The sequence below is a fragment of the Diabrotica virgifera genome, chromosome 10 (genome assembly GCF_917563875.1).
Source record: "Diabrotica virgifera virgifera chromosome 10, PGI_DIABVI_V3a".
NCBI classification, from domain to species: Eukaryota; Metazoa; Arthropoda; class Insecta; order Coleoptera; family Chrysomelidae; genus Diabrotica; species Diabrotica virgifera.
In genome coordinates, this window is record NC_065452.1 from 57,526,545 (window position 1) to 57,550,347 (window position 23,803).

The following is a 23,803-nucleotide window of genomic DNA, read 5'->3' on the forward strand; positions in this document are numbered from 1 at the left end:
GTGTAATATATAATTAGAAGTACAGAAAATTCTTCTTCTTCTTTAGCCTGTTTGCATCCACTTCTAGACAGAGACCTCCCCATTCGTTCTTCATTTTCTCTGTTTTGTGCTATTTAATGCAAGTGTCTCTCCATTTTTGCTTGAATGTCGTCTAGCCATCGTTTTTGTAGTCTTCCTATACTACGACTGTGCTTGCGTGGTCCAATGTCGATGTTTTGTCATGCCACGTGTCACACCCAGTTCCATTTCATTTGCGTAATTCTTTTAATTACATCTTCCACTTTGGTCCTCAGAGGCTACCATCCTCATTTCGTATATGTTCCCTCAGAAATACTCCTAACACAGCTCATTGAACGCCCTCTGTGTCGTTCTCAATCTATTGGCTGATACCCCTGTAACTGGCATCTTCTCCATTTCATAGGTCATAACTGAATACAACTGTTGAATATCCTTTTCTTTAGATTTATTAGTATCTTTTTGTTTTTCAACACATCACTGAGTCTTACTACGAGTCTTCCTACTGCTTAAGTTATTTGGATTCTTCTAGTTATTTCTGCCGTCTGATTCTGTTTGCCTAGTTTGATCGTGTGACCTAGGTATATATACTCTTCGACACTTTCGATCCCACTTCCATCCAAGTCGATTGTGATATCTTGATTAGTCATCACTTTTGTTTTATTTAAGTTTATTTTCACTTCAACGTAGCTCTGGAAAAGGCGATCAGATAGTGTTGCCCAAAATCGGTCTTGGTCTTGCAGTCTTGGTCTTGTTCTTGCGTTTTCGCAAGACCAAGACCAAGACCAAGACCGCCTAATTTTAGCAAGACCAAAACCAAGACTTAGCCTGCGAGACTCATGCGTCTTGCAGTTAGAACTGAGGGTTGTTTTAGGGAGTATATTAGTTCGGCTATAAGAAACAAAAAAAATTTGTAACAAAAATTTTGAAAATTGGACTTATGCTCACTACGAACAATACCATAAACATACATAGCGAGTCAAAATATCCATTTAAAGAACACTTGACACATTTGACACGTACTCAGGTCATTATTACAATGTAAAAATAAAATATTTTGTACATTACTTCCCAGCAGACGACTTCTCTAAAATTAGTTGTCCGGGTTATGAGAATAGTCGCCTTCTAATCATAACATAACATTCTTGCTTTGCGACGCCAATAATAATATCAAATATCGTATCCAAAGTTTTTAAAAATATGTCACCTTGCTGATAAAAAATATACCTAATAAGTAATTAATTTTTTTCATTATTAGTTTTCTAGGAATTTAAACACCACAAATTTAATCTTATCGGTATATAGAACAGTAAGACTATTATGTATTGTTTTTGCTGAATGTGCTATGCCCTATGCTATGAGATCACTGGGTTACACAAAATTTGCCGAAACAGCGCGGCTAATATTTAAAAGTATGATAACGAGACAAAAGAACAGTGTAAATAAAATACCGAAATTAACGATATACACTTCTCCAAAAAATTTACTCACCACCTTAAAAACGGGTCATTGTTAATGTCTTGAATATCCTAAGCCTGTTGTCCGATTTAAGTGAGTTTTTTAATATGTTGTCTTATTTTTATAAAATATCGCTGTAATATTATTGTTGCTAGAGAGATCAATTATTGTCATTGTACACCGGGTGTACCAATAAAAGTGTGTTTTTTCACAGACCGAGAATCACTCTGTAGAATATTCTAGCATTTATAAAATACTGAAATTACGACGATAACCTCATATTCTCTTAACATTATGTTTTTTTATTCATTCGCTTATATTGGATAATAAAATATATAAGTTTCTAATAAACTTGAGTTAGTTAGAACATAGGCACGGATCACTTTGATCATGGGTTCAAACTCCACCCGGTATCAGTTGTCTAGATCAGTAATTCTCAATCTTTTTGAGTCATGAACCACAAAATAATTTTTATTATTTTTGTTACCACCTAACTGAAATAGGTATCTAGATAGGTAATCTAATTAAGTATAATAATAATTGTGGTGCTGATTTTAGCTGTTTAGTACCACAAGCTGTTTAGTACCTCAAGTGGTACATGCACCCCAGATTGAGAACCGCTGGTCTAGATATTTATTAATTTGGCTGGTCTTTACTATGGCTATGATATCCTAGCTTAAAATGTACATCTCTGTCACGTTGTTCAAAGATAGGCAATAGGCCAATAGGCAACTGCGAGACTTGCAAGACTCTTGCTGCAAGACCAAGACCAAGACCGGGAGCGCAATACCAAGACCAAGACCAAGACCAGGTGTACTGGCGCAAGGCCAAGACCAAGACTGTCTAAGTCTCGTCTTGGTCTTGCATTTGGGCAACACTACGGTCAGAGATGCCCGAATAGACAACAGAGGAAATATTTTTAATAAATCATCCCAAATTTTGGCATATGTAGATGACGTGGACCTAGTTGCCCGCACAACACGCAAGCTAGAAGAAATGTATACCACCTTCTCAAATGCCTCAAAAAATATGGGCCTGCAAGTAAACGAGGAGAAAACTAAGATGATGACATCAACACCCAACAATAGAGCCAGAAACATTGGTCACCAATTCACGGTTGATAACTCTACCTTTGAAGTGGTGGACAAATTTACATACTTAGGCTCCCTGATCACCAAGGAGAACGTCATGACGAAAGAAATCAAACGAAGGATAATCTTAGCAAACAAATGCTATTTTGGACTGAGTAGACATATGAGAAGCAGAAACTTAAGCCAAAAAACAAAGATAACCAAATACAAAACCCTTATACAACCAGTGTTGGCATATGGATCAGAGGCATGGACCATTTCTAAGACAGATGAAAACCTTCTGCTTATATATGAACGAAGTATCCTGAGAGGAATATTCGGTGGCATTTGTGAAAATGGTGTTTGGAGGAGGAGGTACAACTACGAGGTATACCACAGCTATAAACAAAAATTTGGTGGTAAAGACGTAGTATCTCTTATAAGAATATGGACACTAAGATGGGCAGGACATCTAGCAAGATCACAGCAGAACAACCTTCCTAGAAGAACCCTTATGCCACAACCTGTGGAAAGTAGAAATAGGGGTAGGCCAAAACTCAGATGGAAGGATGGTGTGGATGAGGATGGGAGAAAAATAGGCGCAGCAAACTGGCAACGGTTGGCAATGGATAGGATCGACTGGCGTAATAGACTTGGGAAGGTCGAGGCTCTTTTATAGGGCTGAAGCACCATTGATGATGATGAAGTTCATTTTAAAACCGACTTTTTCAGATTCCTGTTTAAGCTCCTTTAGCATGTAGACTAGTTCCTCTGCATTGTTGCTTATGAGTGCTATATCACCGACAAATCTTAGATTACTTAAAGATATGCCATCAATTTTAATTCCGCGTTGTTCCCAATTTACCTTCTTGAACACATCTTCTAAAATGAAAGAGTAAATAATTTTAGAGAGATAGTGCCTCTCTGTCTAACTCCTCTCGCCGTTATATGGAATCAATCCTTGCGTTATTTATTCCTTCTAATACGGCCCAGAGTTCTATGGAGTCGAATACCTTATTATAATCAACAAAAATGCCAAATGAGGAGGTTCATTGTATTCATTACACTTTTCTTCATTGTATTCATTACACTTTTCGATAAGTGTCCTTATCGATTAATCTATCGATATTAGTTGACGAGTTTCACAGTGTTTAACCAATATTTTTTTAGGTGTCATGGATCAGACACAGAGACATTCATATCCTCACAGTAGGCAGCTATACCTATACGAGTGATCAACGTTTTCAAGCAAATCATCATCCTGAAACAGACGACTGGACATTGCAGATTAAGTGGGCTCAAAAGAGAGATGCTGGTACTTATGAATGTCAGATTAGTACTCAACCAGTAAAAAGTTATTTCGTCAACTTAAATGTAGTCGGTAAGTTATTTTTCTATTTCATGAGTCGTGTTTAAAACAATTGAATATAGCAATTTCAAATTTTGTTGCTTTTTTATAGTACCTACCGCTCAGATTCTAGGAGGACCAGATCTACATGTCGATAAAGGTAGTACCATTAACCTAACCTGCTCCATAAGATTTAGTCCTGAGCCACCAGCCTATATATTTTGGTATCATCATGACGATGTAAGTATAATGTTTTTTTTCATTCTCGCTAGTATCACCATATCATCTGCTTATGCTATGCACTGTTCCTTGCAAAGGAAAATAGTCCTGTTTGTGCTCATATTTAATCTTCTTACGATTTGTTCTAATACGAGGTTGAATAAATTCGTTGATAGCGAATCCCATTGTTTTAAACCTCGATTATTCTTTTGTTGCCCTATTTCTCGTATTCCTAAGCGCCTATCTCACTTCTTAGACTTCTATGTTTTTCAAATCCTTTACTAGATGTTCTCTTCTTTCTGTAAATTCTTTCTGCAACTTCTCTTCTCTTAGTCACATAGTTTTCGATCGTATTGTGTCTCTATATTTTGTACTCGGTTTCTGTGTATTGTTTCTTCTTCCTAAAGCATTCCTACATTTTTCATGGAACCAGTCTTGATGTCTCTTTATATGAACTCTTCCTATATAGTTTTCCTCTGCTTCCAACATGGCTATCTATATGGTCTGCCATTCTTTGTCTATCTTATCTCATCTCCTGCTTGACTAGATCCTCTAACATTTTATTTATTTCTTCCTCTAGTCTGTTTGTTTCTCTTGAAGATAAGACTAATTGGCAATTTGATCTTGATTTTTAATCCCGATATAATCAAACTTTTCTTTTTACTTGTTTTCTCCAGTTGTTGCATTCTGTATTGTAATTGTTTCACTTCTTTTTTTAATTGCCTGTCTTCTTCCTTTATATCTCCTGTAGTTGTTTATTACTTTCCATTTGTTTTTCCTTTTTTATTTTATTTCGCTTTTCATTTCTTCATTTTCGTACATTCATTTTTGCATTATTTTAATCATGACATTTTCTTTGTCTTCCTTACTCTCTGTGTCATTTTTAGAATTTGTTTACCTTGTCACTTTGCGTCTTCGAAAGTATTATGTCTCACATTTCTAAATAGTTCTAATAAAAGCACTTGTATGTCTAAAGGTAATCCAACCGATTGGATCGCCGAGGGTAAGCGCCGCTCCGGGCGATCTCGACCCTCGGCGATCCAATCGGTGGCGGTTTATATGTAGAGGAGCGCATGCCGTATCCACACGGAGCACGGAGCACCAACGTAATAGATACGTACCTTTAGGCAGACAAATTAATTCAATTTTTTCTTTATTGTTTTTAAATGAAATGTAGTAATCTTCTTTGTTTCCACAGGTGATCAGCTACGATTCCAGCCGTGGTGGGGTAAGCGTGATAACCGAAAAGGGCGATGTTACTACAAGTTTCTTACTCATCCAGAACGCTGGTATATCGGACTCTGGAAAATATTCATGCAGCCCTTCAAATGCTGATGTAGCAAGTATACGAGTTCATGTATTGAATGGTAAGTTTTTAGTTTTCACTGATTAAATATTTTGAAGAAATTAATTACTTTCTCAGACAGGGATGTTGTATCTCTCCGACTCTGTTTAAGATTTGTATCTCTGAAGCTTTGAAACAATGGAAACGGAAAGTCAAAGGAATGGGTATTCAATTGGATGATCAGGATTGCATTATACTTTACGGTTTGTAGATGATCAGGTGGTGATCTCAGATGACAAAGACGACATGGAATATATGCTTAGAAAACTAATTGAATAATATCATAAATGGGTATTAAATATCAATTTAGAAAAGACAAAATACCTCTCTATTGACGCTGAAGCAGAACAACTCAATATCAACTACAATCAAAAAATACAGCTGAGATTATAGCCATCGAAAAAGCTCTAGAATGGATCAAAGAGAATAATATTGAAAAAGCTGTGATAATAACAGACTCCAGATCTGCAATACATGCAATTCAAAACACTGATTTTAATTCATACAAATCAAAAATTTTATGTAATATAAAAAATAATTTGTCTAAAGTGGAAGTAGTATTTATATGGGCAAAAGGGCATGCCGGTATACTGGGTAATGAGAAAGTGGATGAGTTGGCCAAAGATGCAAATAAAAATGGTGAGATCCTAACTCAGATCTTATCGACAGATGCAATAAATGACGTCAAAGATAGAATAAATAAAATATGGAAAAAACAATGGAAAAATATTTCAAGCATATCAAAAAATTTATATTTTTCTTTACATCAAGAACTTCCTCCGCCACCTGAATACATATTTAAGTATAACCTGCCAAAGCAAGATATTTCTACTATCGTCAGATTAAAAACTCGACACGGAAAATATGAGGCACATCTGCACAAATTAGGAATAGTTAATTCATCAGTCTGTTTTTGTGATAATGTTTCGATTAGAGATTTGAACCATATTTTCTTTGAATGCAAAATTAACGAGAGATATATAAATCAATTGTATTACAATTTACGACAAACACAAGTTCATTTTCCAATTAGTATAGAATATCTACTAAGTTGTCATAAAATGGAAATATTTAAATTACTCATAAACTACTTGAAAGAAACAAATATAGTCATTTGAGTCAGATAGGTGGGAATATAACAAAACTAATAAATTGAGGTAAAAATAAAATAAAAATCTGTGGCTAACGGACCCGCATCCAAGCCATTTTTTCACATACACACACACACACACACACACACACACACACACACACACACACACACACACACACACACACACACACACACACACACACACACACACACACACACACACACACACACACACACACACACACACACACACACACACACACACACACACACACACACACACACACACACACACACACACACACACACACACACACACACACACACACACACACACACACACACACACACACACACACACACACACACACACACACACACACACACACACACACACACACACACACACACACACACACACACACACACACACACACACACACACACACACACACACACACACACACACACACACACACACACACACACACACACACACACACACACACACACACACACACACACACACACACACACACACACACACACACACACACACACACACACACACACACACACACACACACACACACACACACACACACACACACACACACACACACACACACACACACACACACACACACACACACACACACACACACACACACACACACACACACACACACACACACACACACACACACACACACACACACACACACACACACACACACACACACACACACACACACACACACACACACACACACACACACACACACACACACACACACACACACACACACACACACACACACACACACACACACACACACACACACACACACACACACACACACACACACACACACACACACACACACACACACACACACACACACACACACACACACACACACACACACACACACACACACACACACACACACACACACACACACACACACACACACACACACACACACACACACACACACACACACACACACACACACACACACACACACACACACACACACACACACACACACACACACACACACACACACACACACACACACACACACACACACACACACACACACACACACACACACACACACACACACACACACACACACACACACACACACACACACACACACACACACACACACACACACACACACACACACACACACACACACACACACACACACACACACACACACACACACACACACACACACACACACACACACACACACACACACACACACACACACACACACACACACACACACACACACACACACACACACACACACACACACACACACACACACACACACACACACACACACACACACACACACACACACACACACACACACACACACACACACACACACACACACACACACACACACACACACACACACACACACACACACACACACACACACACACACACACACACACACACACACACACACACACACACACACACACACACACACACACACACACACACACACACACACACACACACACACACACACACACACACACACACACACACACACACACACACACACACACACACACACACACACACACACACACACACACACACACACACACACACACACACACACACACACACACACACACACACACACACACACACACACACACACACACACACACACACACACACACACACACACACACACACACACACACACACACACACACACACACACACACACACACACACACGGAGCCGAAACATGTAAAATAACCGAGAAATATAAGAAAAAGGTCGAAGCCACGAAAACGGATCACATCAGAAGATCGATGAGAGTATCAAGAGCCTAAAGAATAAGGAATGAAGTAAAAAAACAACAAATGTGTATATAGGGCACTATAGTTGAGGATATTTGAGAGAAAACAGCTTATAAGGTATGGGTATGTGAGCCCCATTTTGGGTCACCGAATAGGTGACCCCCGGCGAATAAAAAACGAGGAAGACAACCACAAAGCTGAACTATGGGAGTTATAGTAGATATAGCAGTATAGTATATACTTAGTAGTTTTAATATATTTTACTTTGTTATAGTATTTTTCTTCATTTTATTGTTTAGTTCAACAATGTAACTCTCATTGAGATGAAACAATGTAACTTCAATCATTGATGATTGAATCATGCTTTAGTTGAAACAATAATGATAGTCTTTTATACAACCGTAAGAAATGGTTGTGTGCGCGTATATTCCAGTGCTAAGATTCTTAAATCCGGTTCTGATGCGCCGCTCGGGACAAACCGGCAACCTGGTCGGCCGTTCTCCCATTAGAAATACATTGCCCTATCTTACCTACACTGCATTCTAACTGTGGCTTTTACTATAGGAAAGCGATTAGCATTCGAAATCTAAATAAAGAACTAACTCAGAACAGAAAACAGGGGTGTTTGGGAGTCGGACAACGTCGTTTGACGTTATGAAGCTGAACATATATCTATATACATTATGTACTAACATGTTTATCTTTATTTTAGGTGAAATGCCAGCTGCAATGCAAACAGGCTCTGCTGGATTGTCCAACAGCTCATTCAACATCTTCGCTCTCATCATAGTTTCTTACATATACACATCCTGCTATTTTAGCAACCTTGATCTAAACCGAGGAAGTTGAAGATTTTTATCTTTCGGATATATTAATTTGTAAATAACTGGGTATTCTTATTAATGTTAAGTAAATCATTGTTAATGTAATCTGTTTTTCGGAATATCTCTTAAAAAATAAAATTAGTGGGGATATTTTAGTGGGGATTCTTGTTAACAGGGTATACGTTATTATATTTGAAAGCAATCAGTTGAATCATTTTAAAATATTCTAATTTAACATGTTTTATAAATAAGCACAGCTTTTTATAACTGCAGTAATTCACATTTATAAATAAATATTAAACTAATTCAACCTAATAATATTTGATAAAATCGTAGAGTGGTTAACATAAACTATCAAGGCAAAAGTCCAACAAAATGAACCTATAAGAAATTTACTCACTACGCCAATACTTGCCTCATTATGGCCAATATACCAAGGGGGAATCAGGCAGGAAGACGCCTCAGCCCATTTGTATTCAATATGCTAATGGATGAAATAATATAAGATCTGTAATCGCTACAACTAAACTTACGTGCAAAGAAATCGACCCACTTAAAAATTTGGTCATTTTTGATGTCTAATATTTCCTGAATAGGTGAATATTGATGTACTGGGTATCAGTGAAGCCAGGTGGACCAACTTAGGTTGTTTCTCAACAAATGAAGCCACAATATATTATTCCGGTAGCGAGGACAATCAACATCGACACGGCGTGGCAGTCATAGTTAATAAAAATCTAACAGAGCAGTAGAAGGCTTTTTCCCTATCTCAAAAAGAGTAATGGCATTAAAGTTAGTGACACCTCACGCCAGATTGAACTTGATACAAGTGTATGCTCCTACGGCGAATGCCTACGAAGAAGAGGTTGAGTTGTTTTATCGGGATATCGAAAAGGCACTGAAAATAACTAAAACTAGAGAAATCACGATAGTCCTAGGCCCTAGGTGATCTCAACGCAAAAATTGGAAGGGGGCAAAGCGAAAGGTGTGTGGCAAATTATGGTCTGGGAAATCGTAACGAGAGAGGAGATCGTCTAATACAATTTTGCCAAGAGCAGAATTTGATTATTACAAACACATTTTTCAAGCTACCAAACAGACGACTCTATACATGGCGATCGCCCGCAGATACATCGGAGAAAGTAGTTAGGAACCAGATAGACTACATTATGATAAATGAAAGATACCGTAATGCTGTTAAAGCTGTGAAAGCATATCCCGGAGTAGACGTGGCCTCAGACCATAACCCACTTATCGCCAGGATTACATTCACACTTAAAAACATTAAAAGACATCACAGAACTCCTACAACAGACACAAGTAAGCTTAAACAACAAGATATAAAAGAATGCCTCCAACATGAACTGCATATGAACTGTAGCAAACTGAACATAGACACCAATGATATTGACGAGCACTGGGATCGACTAAAACATTGCCCATTAGAACCGTGCAAAGAAATACTGAAGACTTCTACAAAAAGAAATAAAGAATGGATGAACGACGAGATACTTAATATGATGGAACAACGGAGACAACATAAGAACAAAGATAACAATAAATACAGGGAGATTAACCACCAGATAAGAAAGATGATAAAGCAGGCAAAAGAAAAACACTTTGAAGAGAAAAGAGATCGACGACCTTCAAAAAAGATACGATCTATTTAATCTACACAAGAAAGTAAAAGATATGACAGGGCTAAGAAAACAAAATATCACTGGTGCATTTCTGGATAGACACGGGATTACTATAACACAGACCGATGAGAAAGTACAACGCTGGGCAGAATATATAGATGAACTGTTTGATGATGAAAGAGGAGACCTGGAAAACATAGAACTTACTTCAGAAGAAATAAGTCCAGATATCACAAAAGAAGAAATACCACACGCATTAAAAACAATGAAGAACGGAAAAAGCCCTGGGCCTGACATGCTTCCTATCGAATTAATAAAAATTATAGATGAACAGCACATTGATGTTCTAGTTATACTTTTGAACCAAATTTATAGCTCAAGCGTATTACCCAAAGAATGGTTAACGTCGATCTTTGTTTGTCTCCCCAAAAAGAAAAACGCAAGAGAATGCGCCGATTACCGCACCCTCAGGTTGATGTCCCATGTGCTGAAGTTGCTACTGAAAGTCATCCATAACCGAATATATCATAAATTGGACGTAGATATTAATGGTACACAATTTGGGTTTCACAAAGGCCTAGGAAGGCGTGAAGCTCTTTTCTCACTTAATATCCTAATACATAGGTGACTAAACGTAAATCAAGATATATATGTCTGTTTTATTGACTATAATAAAGCTTTCGATAAAGTACGACATGAACAATTAATGAATGTCCTGAAATTAAAGAAGATAGACTACAATGACCTCAGGATCATATCTAATTTATACTATAAGCAGCGAGCAAAAGTACGTGTTAACGAACAGTTGTCAGAGGAAATTGAAATTAGACGTGGGGTGAGACAGGGATGCGTAGCGTCTCCAGTTCTCTTTAATGCCTACTCGGACGAGATCCTAAAACAAGCTCTTGATGGTGAAACAGCTGGAATAAAGGTGAACGGAGTTCCCATTAACAATATTAGATATGCAGATGACACTGTCGTCTTAGCCGAAAATATTGAAGATCTTCAGAGACTGGTTATAATAACAGAATAGCGACATATAGCCAATAATACGGTTTAACAATGAACATCAAGAAGACAAAATTTATGAGAATATCTAAAACTCAAAGAAATAACGAGAATCTCCTCATAAACGGAACCAACGTCGAACAAGTAGACCAATATACATATCTTGGAACAATGATCAACTCCACAAATGATTACTTCCAGGAGATTAAAATTAGAATAGAAAAGGCTAGAGCGAATTTTAACAAAATGAGAAAAGTGCTCTGCACAAGAGATCTAAGGTTAGAGCTAAGAATAAGGTTTAATTAAGGAGCTAATAATAAGGTTTTAAGGAAAAATTGTATGACAATAAAGCATACCTTACTTACTTACTAGGTGCTACGTTTTCTCGACTCTGTTTTACGGAATGGAAGCTTGGACCTTGAATGCGGCATCAATGAAAAAAATGGAATCATTCGACATGTGGGTATATAGAAGAATTCTAAAAATATCATGGACAGAACACGTCACAAACAAAGAGGTTCTGAGAAAGATAAATAAAGAAATGGAAGTCTTAAATACAATTAAAAACAGAAAATTAGAATATCTCGGACATATTGCACGTGGAGAGAGATACAACTTGCTCCAACTCATTATGCAGGGAAAGATTCAAGGAAAAAGAAGTATAGGGAGACGCAGAATATCATGGCTGCGCAACCTGAGAGAATGGTACGGATGTACATCAAACAAACTTTTCAGAGCAGCCGTCTCTAAGGTCCAAATAGCTATGATGATTGCCGACCTCCGTCGCGGGGATGGCACTTGAAGAAGAAGTAAATAAACCTGTCGGCCGATTTAAGTTATTTTTTGAACGTGTTATAGCCTGATTCTTTAGCAATACCACTGTAATAATATTGTTGCTAAAGAGGTAAATTTTGATTGTATACCGGGTGTACCAATCAAACTGTGTTTTTTTCTCAAAGTTCGCATCACCCTGTGGAATATTCTAGCATTTATAAAATACTGAAATTAAAACTCAACTATAGCCTCTGGTTTTCTTAACATTCTGTTTTTTGATTAACTCGTTTATGTTGGATAATAAAAAAGTTAGGTACTTTAACAACTAGACATGTTCTTTATCAATACACGGCATTTCTAAATAAGTACGACAAACTTTAAGGGGTAATTCTGCATGAAAAAATAATGACAGTTGGCTTGATAAACGTATGTCCGCAAATGTTTCGTTTCCGAGATACGGGATGTTGAAATTTTTCTTACAAACTGACGATTTATTTATTACTTTAAAACGACTTGAGATATGCGAATGAAATTTGGTGAGTTTTAAGAGATAGTTATTGCGGATTTTTTGACATAAAATTAAGAATTTTATATTCACCATTAGCGTGCATACGGTAAATATGATCGGTCATATTAAACGTATGCGCGCTAATGGTGAATATTAAATTCTTAATTGTATGCCAAAAAATGGGCAATAACTACGTCTTAAAACCCACCAAAATTCATTCGCATATCTCAACTGGTTTTAAAACAATAAATAAATCGTCAGTTTGTAAGAAAAAATTCAATATCCCGTATCTCGTAAACGAAACATTTGCGGACATACGTTTATGATGCAAACGGTCATTATATTTTCATGCAGAATTACCCCTTAAAGTTTGTCGCACTTATTTAGAAACACCGTGTATTGATGGAGAACATGTCTAGCTGTTAAAGTACCTAACTTTTTTATTATCCCACATAAACGAATGAATCAAAAAACAGAATGTTAAGAAAACCAGAGGCTATAGTTGAGTTTTAATTTCAGTATTTTATAAATGCTAGAATATTCCACAGTGTGATGCGAACTTTGAGAAAAAAACACAGTTTGATTGGTACACCCGGTATACAATGAAAATTTACCTCTTTAGCAACAATATTATTACAGTGGTATTGTTAAAGAATCAGGCTATAACATGTTCAAAAAATCACTTAAATCGGCCAACAGGTTTTGGAAATATTAGACATCAAAAATGACTAAATTTTTAAGTGGGCCGATTTCTATGCACGTAAGTTTAGGATACAGACTTGGTCACAGTAGAATTAGTATAGGGTGCTATGCGGATGATACAATCCTGATTGCAGAGGATCAGGATGACCTACAAAGACAACTTTATCGATTCTACCAAGCATGTCGACGACTCAACATGAACATGTCCACAGAGAAAACAAAATACATTACGATTGCGAAACATCCAATTAGATGCACGCTCGTGGTAGAGGGAAACCCAGAGAACATCTAAACAAGTTCACATATCTAGGTGTAGATTTATCAAGTTATCATGACCCAGCTAGAGACCTTAGATGACAAATAAACAAGGCCGCAGTTATGTCCGGATAATTGAGAGATGTGGTCAGGAGTACCCCATATATGAAAATAGACAACAAAGTTAGAATTTATAAAACTTGCATCAGTCTGTTATAACCTATGGTATTGAATCAAGAAAAGACACCAAAAGCATGCTACGAACAGCCGAAATGAAGACACTAAGAGCAATAGCAGGGAAGGCAAGAAGGGATAAAATACGAAACAGCATCATCAGGGAACAATGTGGCGTGCAAGATGTACTAAGATGGGGTAAGCAGAGACGAAGGGAATGGTTCAGTCATGTAAAAAGAATGGAGGAGCACAGACTACGCGCTAGAAGGAAAACCAGCTGGCAAACGTCCACCGGGGAGAGCATCAAAAAGATAGAGAGATAGCTGGCAGTCTACCTCTCAAGAAATTCTTCAACGTCGGAATTAACAGATCGGCAGATCTGCAACGAGTATAAGAAGAAGAAAAAATTTACCAAGGAAGAAAACATTAATAAACGAATGAGAACATATCTTAGTAACACCTTCCAAGTTACTTTCAACCAGTAAACAGAAATGGTTGTTCTATAGATTATAGATCAATTTTTTTCCTAAAGAAAATGAACTCTTTTTATCTTTCCCTAAAGTATATAAATAAATAATATAAATATGAGCTATGGGGACTCAAGATAAATATGTGTAAGACCGAATGCTTTGTAGTGGATCCGAACTTGCAGATTTGAACTGAGTTTAGAAGAAGGGATTATTAAGAGTTGTAAGACTTTAGTCTTAGTATTTAGGGTCACTGATAATAAGCCGAGATTGTACTTGTATGAAAGATATAGGTACTCCATGGAGTGATATGTAACAACACTCTAACCAAAGAAGACAAAAAAGAATCTTTCAGAGTATAATGCTGAATATTTTCCTATATGGCGCGGAAGTACGGCCAATGACAACAACAATACTAAATAAAATAAGAACAGACAGGATAAAGTAAGAATAGAGGTTATATAGAACAGAATAAAAGTATGCTCAATTGCAAAAAAGGTGAAATACACAGCCCTGTAGTAGCACAGACATGTACAAAGAATGCCAGAGTACCGTTGGCCTAAAAGAATATTGTACCTGGTAAGCTAAATGAATATTTTACCGGGTGGCCTAAAAGAATATTGGACTGGGACCCGATGAAAAGAAGACAGAAAGGCAAACTTGCTATGAGATGGAAAACGTACGTATGAAATACTATGATAAATAGAGACCTCAGAGAAGGTGACTAGGAGAATAAAGTGCTGTGGAGTATGAAAAGGGCGAACTCATAATGGGAAGAGCCGAAGAAGAAGAAGAAGAAGAAGAAGAAGAAGAAGAAGAATAAGAAGAAGAAGAAGAAGAAGAAGAAGAAGAAGAAGAAGAAGAAGAAGAAGAAGAAGAAGAAGAAGGAGAAGAAGGAAATAGCCCATTTTATATAATTGAATAAGTGTCTGGCTTTTAATATGCATATATTTGGCTCTTTGTACATAACTCTAATCTTATAGCCAAACGTTATGCATTATGCCAGCATGTGGCTGATCGTCATCATTGTTGATGAATCCATTCTTCATGGATCCGTTTCCATTTTTCCATTATTGGTTAAAGGCTATAGACCATAGTTTTTTGTTGTTTAATACCTCATCAACAGCTTTTACAGTAAAACATATTAATTTAAGTTAATCTATTGGGTATAATTTTTATTTGTGATATTAAGAATTTCTCGTGTTATAAAGAATATTTTAGAATATCCATCTTGTTGTAGAAATTATATTTTTTGTTAAATCTGTACGAAAATTTTTTGTAGAGTATTGTATCGGACTTTACATTGACAGTAGTTTTCAGTGAAATCTATGTAAAGTTATCAACTTAAACGATGATGAAAACAGTATTACTTATTGTTTATATTCAAGATATTTGTGTATATTTATAAGAAGTTTTTGAAGAACGGAAACTTATGAAGCTAATAAATAATTAGCGAAATCTGCACACTTGAAGAAAAAGATTTTTTTTATTTCTGATCGAAAACCTGATAAATTAAAACTTCTATTATATTGGACTGTCGTTACAAAAGAAAATAAGATTGCTATAAGTTGGCCAAGACAAATTTATAGAAATTATTTTTGAATTCTAAATATAACTAAAAGAAAGAGTGAAAAGATGCTCTTTGGAGCTTCTTCTTGTGGATTAGCTGTAAAATGAGGCTATGCCCTTGATACCTACAGCAATTTAAAAAAAGACACTTGTTTGAGGAGAATTTAAAAAATGGGAAAATCATCTCACTTGAATCAAAGGAAAAACTACTTCTTGAAAATAAACAAAGAAGGAACCTTTTTATTGGCAACCGAGTTTCAAAACTGGGTTCAACGGTACTAGGATTCAGTTTTTTGGCATGATCTGAGTTTGAACTACCTACAGGGTGGGGCATTAGTATGACAAAGTCCAATTACTCGTTTGTCGTAAGAGATACAAATAAAAGTTATTTAGATAAAAGTGGGGGCACTAATAGGACCATTATTTAAAAATATTTTAAAATATACAGGGGCGTGCGTATTGACAGGGTGATACAAACTTATGTTTTTTTTTAAATGGAACACCCTGTATATTTTTACATTTTTGGATTCTCCTCAATGTTTCCATTCTTAAAATATATGGTTTTGTAATATTATACAAGGTAGTTTAAAAAATAATTACGTTTATTTGTTAATTTCGTAGCAACATTTACACCCTGTAGAATTGTAGTGATTTGACATCAAATTTTTATTTTATGTTCAAACGATTTTTCATATAGTCTACTATTGTTAAACATCAACAGTATAGCGAAATGTTAAATTTTAGTATAGAGGATTGGTCGAAACTCGGAATGAATATTTTCTTAGTTTTCTTAAATGGTATTTTAGTATTGTAATGAAATGATATATTATGGTACTTTTTTATTTCTTAAGCATTCCCTATACCTAAGTGCTTTAATTTGTAAGTTATTCGTAATTCTTTAAGCCAAACATTAATTGCAAGAAAAATTAGGTGAAATTTTATTAGGTGGCCATGAAAATATTCAATCAAAAATAATTTTTCGAAATAAAATACATCATAATCTAGCCTGATCCTTAATTTATTAATATTGGGTGAGATATCCAAATAAATTCGTAGTTAGGATTGTTGGTGCGCAAAATATTAATAAAAACATACAATATTCTACCTAGTCGTCTATAACACTAAATTTCCTTAAAAAATTTGACATTATACTATTTTTATAGTTCCGGTTGCTTTGTTACCATTACTAATAAGAATTTTTCTAATGAGGAACTGATAAGATTTTTGTGCTAATGCAATATAACAAAAATCTGCTACTAGCAATACGAATTTTTCATCAGAAATTTCCTGATAGACGACAACTAAGAAGAGAAACGTTTAAAAATATACTAGAACGGTTTCAAACGACTGGACACTTAGATTATGATAAATCTGATCGAACAAAAACTATTGTAAATGAAGAAAACAGGAATTAAATGTAATCCTTAGTGTCACTGAGGATCTGCATATTAGTACAACCGTTCTTACAATCTAAGTATCTAGTCTGTTCAAACCGTTTTAGTATACTTTCAAAAGTTTCTCTTTTTGGTTGTCGTCTATCAGGGAATTGCTGATGATAAATTTTTATTGCAAGTAACTCATTTTTGTTATACTCTTCCAGTACAAAGCCATTTAACCAGTTCCTCATTAGAAAAATTAATATTATTAATGGTAACAAATCAACTGGAACTACATATATATTATAATGTCAAAAGGTTAAGCTTTTGTGTCATAGCCAACTAGGGAGAATTTTTTTATTTGATTAATATTTTAAGCACCAGCAACCTTAACTACGAATATATTTGGATATCTCATCCAATATTAATAAATTAAAGATCAGGCTAGATTATTATGTATTTTTTTTTTCGAAAAATGATTTTTGATTGGATATTTTCACGGCCACCTAATAAAATTTCAATTAAACACTTAGGTATAGGGAATGCTTAAGAAATAAAAAAGTACCATAAAATATCATTTCATTACAATACTAAAATACAGGGTGTTCCATTTAAGAAAACTTAGAAAATACTCATTCCGAGTTTCGACCCACCCTGTATACTAAAATTAAACATTTCGCTATACTGTTAATGATTAACAGTAGTAGACTATATTAAAAATCGTTTGAATATAAATAGAAAATTTGATGTCAAATCACTACAAGTCTGCAGGGTGTAGATGTTGCTACGAAATTAACAAAAAACGTAATTCATTTTTAAACTACCTAGTAGTATAATATTACAAAACCATATATTTTAAGAAAGGAAACATTGAGGAGAATTCAAAAATGTAAAAATATACAGGGTGTTTCATTTAAAAAAACATAAGTTTGTGTCACCCCTGTATATTTGAAAATATTTTTAAATTATGGTACTATGTGTGCCCCAACTTTTACCTAAATAACTTTTTTTCGTATCTCTTACGACAAACGAGTAATTGGACTTTGTCACACTAATGGCCCAGTCTGTATGTGTTGGTGATATACGACGTCGAGTTTTTCGAATGCCAGGGTGAAGAATATCATTAAGGTTCTGATTTATCTTTATTTTTCATTTTCTTTTGACCATCACCATATCTCTTTATTTTCAAACATCTCTCCTAAGGTTTTTCCAAGCATTTCAATTGCAGTGTTTCTAATAATACTAAATATATTTCTCCAGTTTTTATTTTGTCTGGTTTTGTTATGTGGTAAGTTGATTTTCTCTCTTTATCTCTTTATATGTTAATAATCGTCATATCGCATGTATTGCATGAGAATAATTTTGGGTTCAAATGCCACATCCTTCATATTACATTGCTCCATATCCTTTCTTGCCCAAACTCAAACATATATTAAAATAATCTCCTATTATGTGTCTCCAATCTCTGAAGGTAGACAACCATACCTACGAATATGCCTCCACTTTTCCCTACCTATGCTCAATAATAAATGACAACAACAACACCAGTCAAGAAATACAAGCACGGATTCTTAGCGGTAACAAGTGCTTTTATGCTTACAAAGACTTGATGAAAATTAAATTACTGAATCGTGAGTCTAAGCTTATCTACAAAACAGTAATTAGAGCAGTGGTCACATATATATGTGAAACGTGGACCCTCTCAACCACTGATGAAAATCAACTGAGAATATTTGAGCGCAAAATACTAAGGAAGATATTTGGATCAACCCATTGCAGCGATGGTTCGTGGATAATTAAAATGAACTAGGAGCTAGATGAACTAATGCAGAGTGCAGATATTGTTAGATTTTTAAAGTCATAAAGACTAAACTGACTTGGTCACTTGGAAAGAATGCCAGATAATCGAGCTGTAAAAGTAATCCAGACATGGAAGCCCCAAGGAAATAGAACAAGAGAGGAGCTGAGTATCAAAGACGGACTACTCCATTTTGTACTTTTTTCAGGAAAGCTGAAAAACTGCAGCGCGTTATATTCTCTACATCCAATTGTGAATTTTTGTATGAATATACTTCTAGCGTCTCTTAATACTTTTAAATAACGAAAATGTAAATATATTTTTGTTTTATTCCCTAAAATCAATAAATAAAATGGAGTTGGCCGATATTGCAACCAAGCTCTGGAGCTGTCCGTTTTTGAACCCAATGTCGACCATTTTTGTCGGCTAATCTCTTCTGGGTTTCATTTTTAGGTGCTTCAACTACGTTTATTTGCAGTTTTCGGAAAAATAACGCAAATAATATAAAAAAAAAACACGAAAAACGTTGAAATAACGTCGTAAAGTGTTGCAAACTTGAAACGCAATGGTCACTCTCAGTAGGTTTATTCTAGTGCGCATGACAACTTGACGGAAATACTACCTTTCGATTGGTTGTAATGGAGTAGTCCGATTCTGCTACAAAATCAAGTTGGAGCTGTCCGTTTATGAAACTGATGCTCGTTTTGAAATGCAATTTCTTGCATGTTCTAGCCGCTTTTGAAACTAAAGCAATTCAGATTTGAATTCCTTGTCAAAAATCCTATAAGACTGTACCATTAACTCAATTTAAAAAAAAAATGGAGTTGTCCGTCTTTGATACCAAGCTCCTCTTAGAGGAAGGCCCCGTAAAAGATGGATAGACGACGTAGAGGGGGATATTAAAACCATGAACATCAGGCAGTGGCGAAGGAAAGTATCCGACAGAGCAGAATGGAAGAACATTGTTAAGCAGGCCAAGACTCACAAAGGGTTGTAGCGCCATTAGAAGAAGAAGATTATGTCTCTCTTCTTTTTCTTGATGCGCCTATCCGTAACGAATGTTCAACATAGTAATGGCGATCATTATGGCAATATTTATCTTGTCTGCAGCAACGCGAAAAATATGTTCTGTTAAGCTAGTATCTGAGGTTCCTTAACCATAAAGTTCTTTCTGTTACTGGACGTAGCCTTCCAAATATTTTTCCCATATTTTTCCTTTCGGTATTTCTTGTAGGAGGCCATATAGCCCGATCAGGGAACGCAAAATTTTACGAAAACCTCCAAAAAAATAAAGGAAGGATGAAAATTTGGGAATAGGTAGTTGAAATTGTCTATGATTATATAATAAAAAGTTTACAATTCTACATCCCCTCCATTTTACAAAAATTGGAAAATACGGGGTGAAAAAAATACGTTCAAAATAAGTCCGGAATTGGATAAAATGACTAATTCTAAGTAACTTTTGTTCTATAGAGTTGTTTTACCAAGTCAATACTTTTCGAGTTATTTGCAAGCGAATGTGTTCTCATTTTTAACCAAAAAAAATGTTTTTGGACGGTTTTTTGGAGATAACTCAAAAAGTAAGTATTTTAGCGAAAAAAATATTATTAGTAAAAATATAGCTTATAAAAAATTGAAAAAAATGGTGTATGCATGCAGTCTGCAGACCCAGTAGAAGCAGAGTTGCAGCTAATGAAAGGGAGGTTCTTCTTCGACAAATTCCAAATCGAATAGTTCAATGTGAAATAACCAAAAAACGGAGCACTTTTCGGGGAAAATTCATTATAACTTTTTTAAAGTGTTAAAAAAGGGTTTGTTTTTGTTGTTTAAAAAAACTCCTAACATTAAAAGTAAGTGAGTTACGCTCAAAATATTGTTGGTCCATTTTATTTTTTGGTAAAAAAAATGGCGAAAATCACCCCTTAATTAGCTTCTCAAATAAAATTAATCGTTACCCGCTTTACAAGTTACTTTACTTATGTATTGTTTATATTATCTATAAGTTTCATTGGTTCAAAGTGCTCAGTTTTGAAAAAAATTGGGTTTAAAATAAAACATTTTTTTTTATTTTGAAAAAAATCGTAATTGTTTATGGAATTAACTTAAAAACAATTAGGAATACCAAAAATCTCAAAGAGTAATAAAATGTACGTTTTGCTTTTCTGAATAATTTTGAATTTTTGTTTTCTTGTTAGACAGAAATTGGTTATGCTATGACTGTTCAAAATTTGACTTAACTCGTGATTAGTTACTCGTTCAAGCCATTTTAACTACAGCTTTTTCAAAACGAAGCACTTTGAACCGATGAAACTTACAGATCATATAAATAATACATAGACAAAGTAACTTGTGAAATGGTAATGTTAAAATGTATATGTGATGCTAATTAGGGGGTGATTTTCGCGATTTTTTTTTTACCAAAAAATAAAAGGGACCGACTATATTTTGAGCGTAATTCACTTACTTTTAATACTACAAGTTCTTTTAAAAAACATAAATAAACCTTTTTTTAAACACTTTAAAAAAGTTAAAATAAATTTTCCCTTAAAAGTGCTTCGTTTTGGGTTATTTCACATTGAAATATTCGATTTGGAATTTGACGAAGAAGAACCTACTTTTCATTAGCTGCAACTCTGCTTCTACTGAGTCTACATGCCTTATGTATACATTTTGCCTACACCATTTTTTTCAATTTTTTATGGGCTATATTTTTGCTCAGAATATTTTTTTCGCTACAATACTTACTTTTTGAGTTATCTCCGAAAACCCGTCCAAAAACATGTTTTTGTCTGTTAAAAATGAACATATTCACTTGCAAATAACTCGAAAAGTACTGACTTAGGGAAAAAACTCTATAGAACAAAAGTTGCTCAGAATTAGTCATTTTATTCAATTCCGGACTTATTTTGAATGTATATTTTTCACCTTCGAGAGGGGGTATTCCCCTCCATTTTTGAAAATGGAGGGGATGTAGAATTGTAAACTTTTTCTTATATAATAATAGACAATTTCAACTACCTATTTCCAAATTTTCATCCTTCCTTTATTTTTTTTGGGGTCAGATTGTTCTTTGATCGGGCTAATATCTGATTTAATTTCGTATAATGTGTTCTCTAATTGATGCAATAGCTTTCAGTATATCTCTCAATAGATTATAGAAAGATTTTCTTTCTTTTTCTGACAACTTCTACTGCGTACTCTTTCATTTCTCTTATCAGTAATTATACCAACTCCATTCCGTGTGTTACTTTTCCCTACAGACCACAATTTGTATCCTTCACCGATAAGAACGAAGAACGGGGGTCGTTCCAGTAAAATCAAAAATGGCAAAATGGGGAAATGGACCAAGATGATGTGAACTGTGACTGTGGAGAAATAGAAAATATGAAACATTTTCTTGCATGCAGAAACTGTCCTCATCGGTGTACCCTCGAAGAGTTGTGACTCGCCAACAAAGATGAAACCGACGAAACCTTACTGGGCCCCGAAATTACATGAATGACATGTCCGGGCACGATAAAGCAAAGTAAAGAGTATCCCTCACCTTTTAGTTTCACCCTTTGTAATTTCCATGTAGTTTCTTGAATGCAAGCAATTTATACTACCCCATCTTTACGCACACCTATCAAATCCATACTGTTACATTTAAGCCTTCCAAGATTACAAGGCCTTATCCTGATTTTTCTAACCTGTAATGGTGTTCTCCTTGATATCCTATAGTCCTACCATAGAATTTAAATCCTAGGTTTTGTTGGCTTCCGGAACATTTAACCTTAGGAGATAGCATATACTTCTTTTTCTTCATAACTTAGGCGAGATTCGTTAGTCTCTGGCACTTGGTCATAAGACCTTTGTACCATATCTTGTTTTTTTCCTTAAACTCTAATAAGTTCTGTAGCCTAAACGAAGGCCAGCAGTTTTCTTATTGGTAGTTTTAGCATCTCTTCTGGTTCAAACTTGTTGACCAGTGGATTTCTTCCTTACATCACCTAGCTCACTGCAATAGCATAGTATGTGTATGGCAGTCTCTTCTTATATTTCGCACTTTCTACACCATGGGTCATTCACCTTACCTAGTTTGTGTAGGTGATTTTCTTCTTCTTGCAGTACCGTCTCCTATGGGAGGTTGGCTACCATCACAGCAATCTTAACTTTGTTGGCTGCAGCTCTGAACAATTGTATTGAACTGCACCCATACCACTCCCTTAAATATCGCAACCAGGAAATCCTCCTACATCCCACATTTCTCTTTCACGAGATTTTACCTTGGATTGTGAGCCTTAGCAGGAAGTACTTTTCTCTCTCATTA

At 35.4% G+C, this 23,803-nt stretch overlaps 1 protein-coding gene across 1 annotated transcript in view; it reads left to right on the forward strand.

The window, feature by feature from the left end:
* LOC126878461 (kin of IRRE-like protein 1) overlaps positions 1-9,276 on the forward strand; it is a 300,029-nt gene extending 290,753 nt beyond the window's left edge. The window contains exons 4-7 of the mRNA XM_050641197.1: positions 3,714-3,924; positions 4,004-4,131; positions 5,309-5,477; positions 9,112-9,276. Coding sequence (XP_050497154.1) covers positions 3,714-3,924; positions 4,004-4,131; positions 5,309-5,477; positions 9,112-9,248 — 645 coding nt within the window. The 3' untranslated portion in view covers positions 9,249-9,276. The remainder of the gene's footprint in view (positions 1-3,713; positions 3,925-4,003; positions 4,132-5,308; positions 5,478-9,111) is intronic.
* Positions 9,277-23,803: the final 14,527 nt, after the last annotated feature.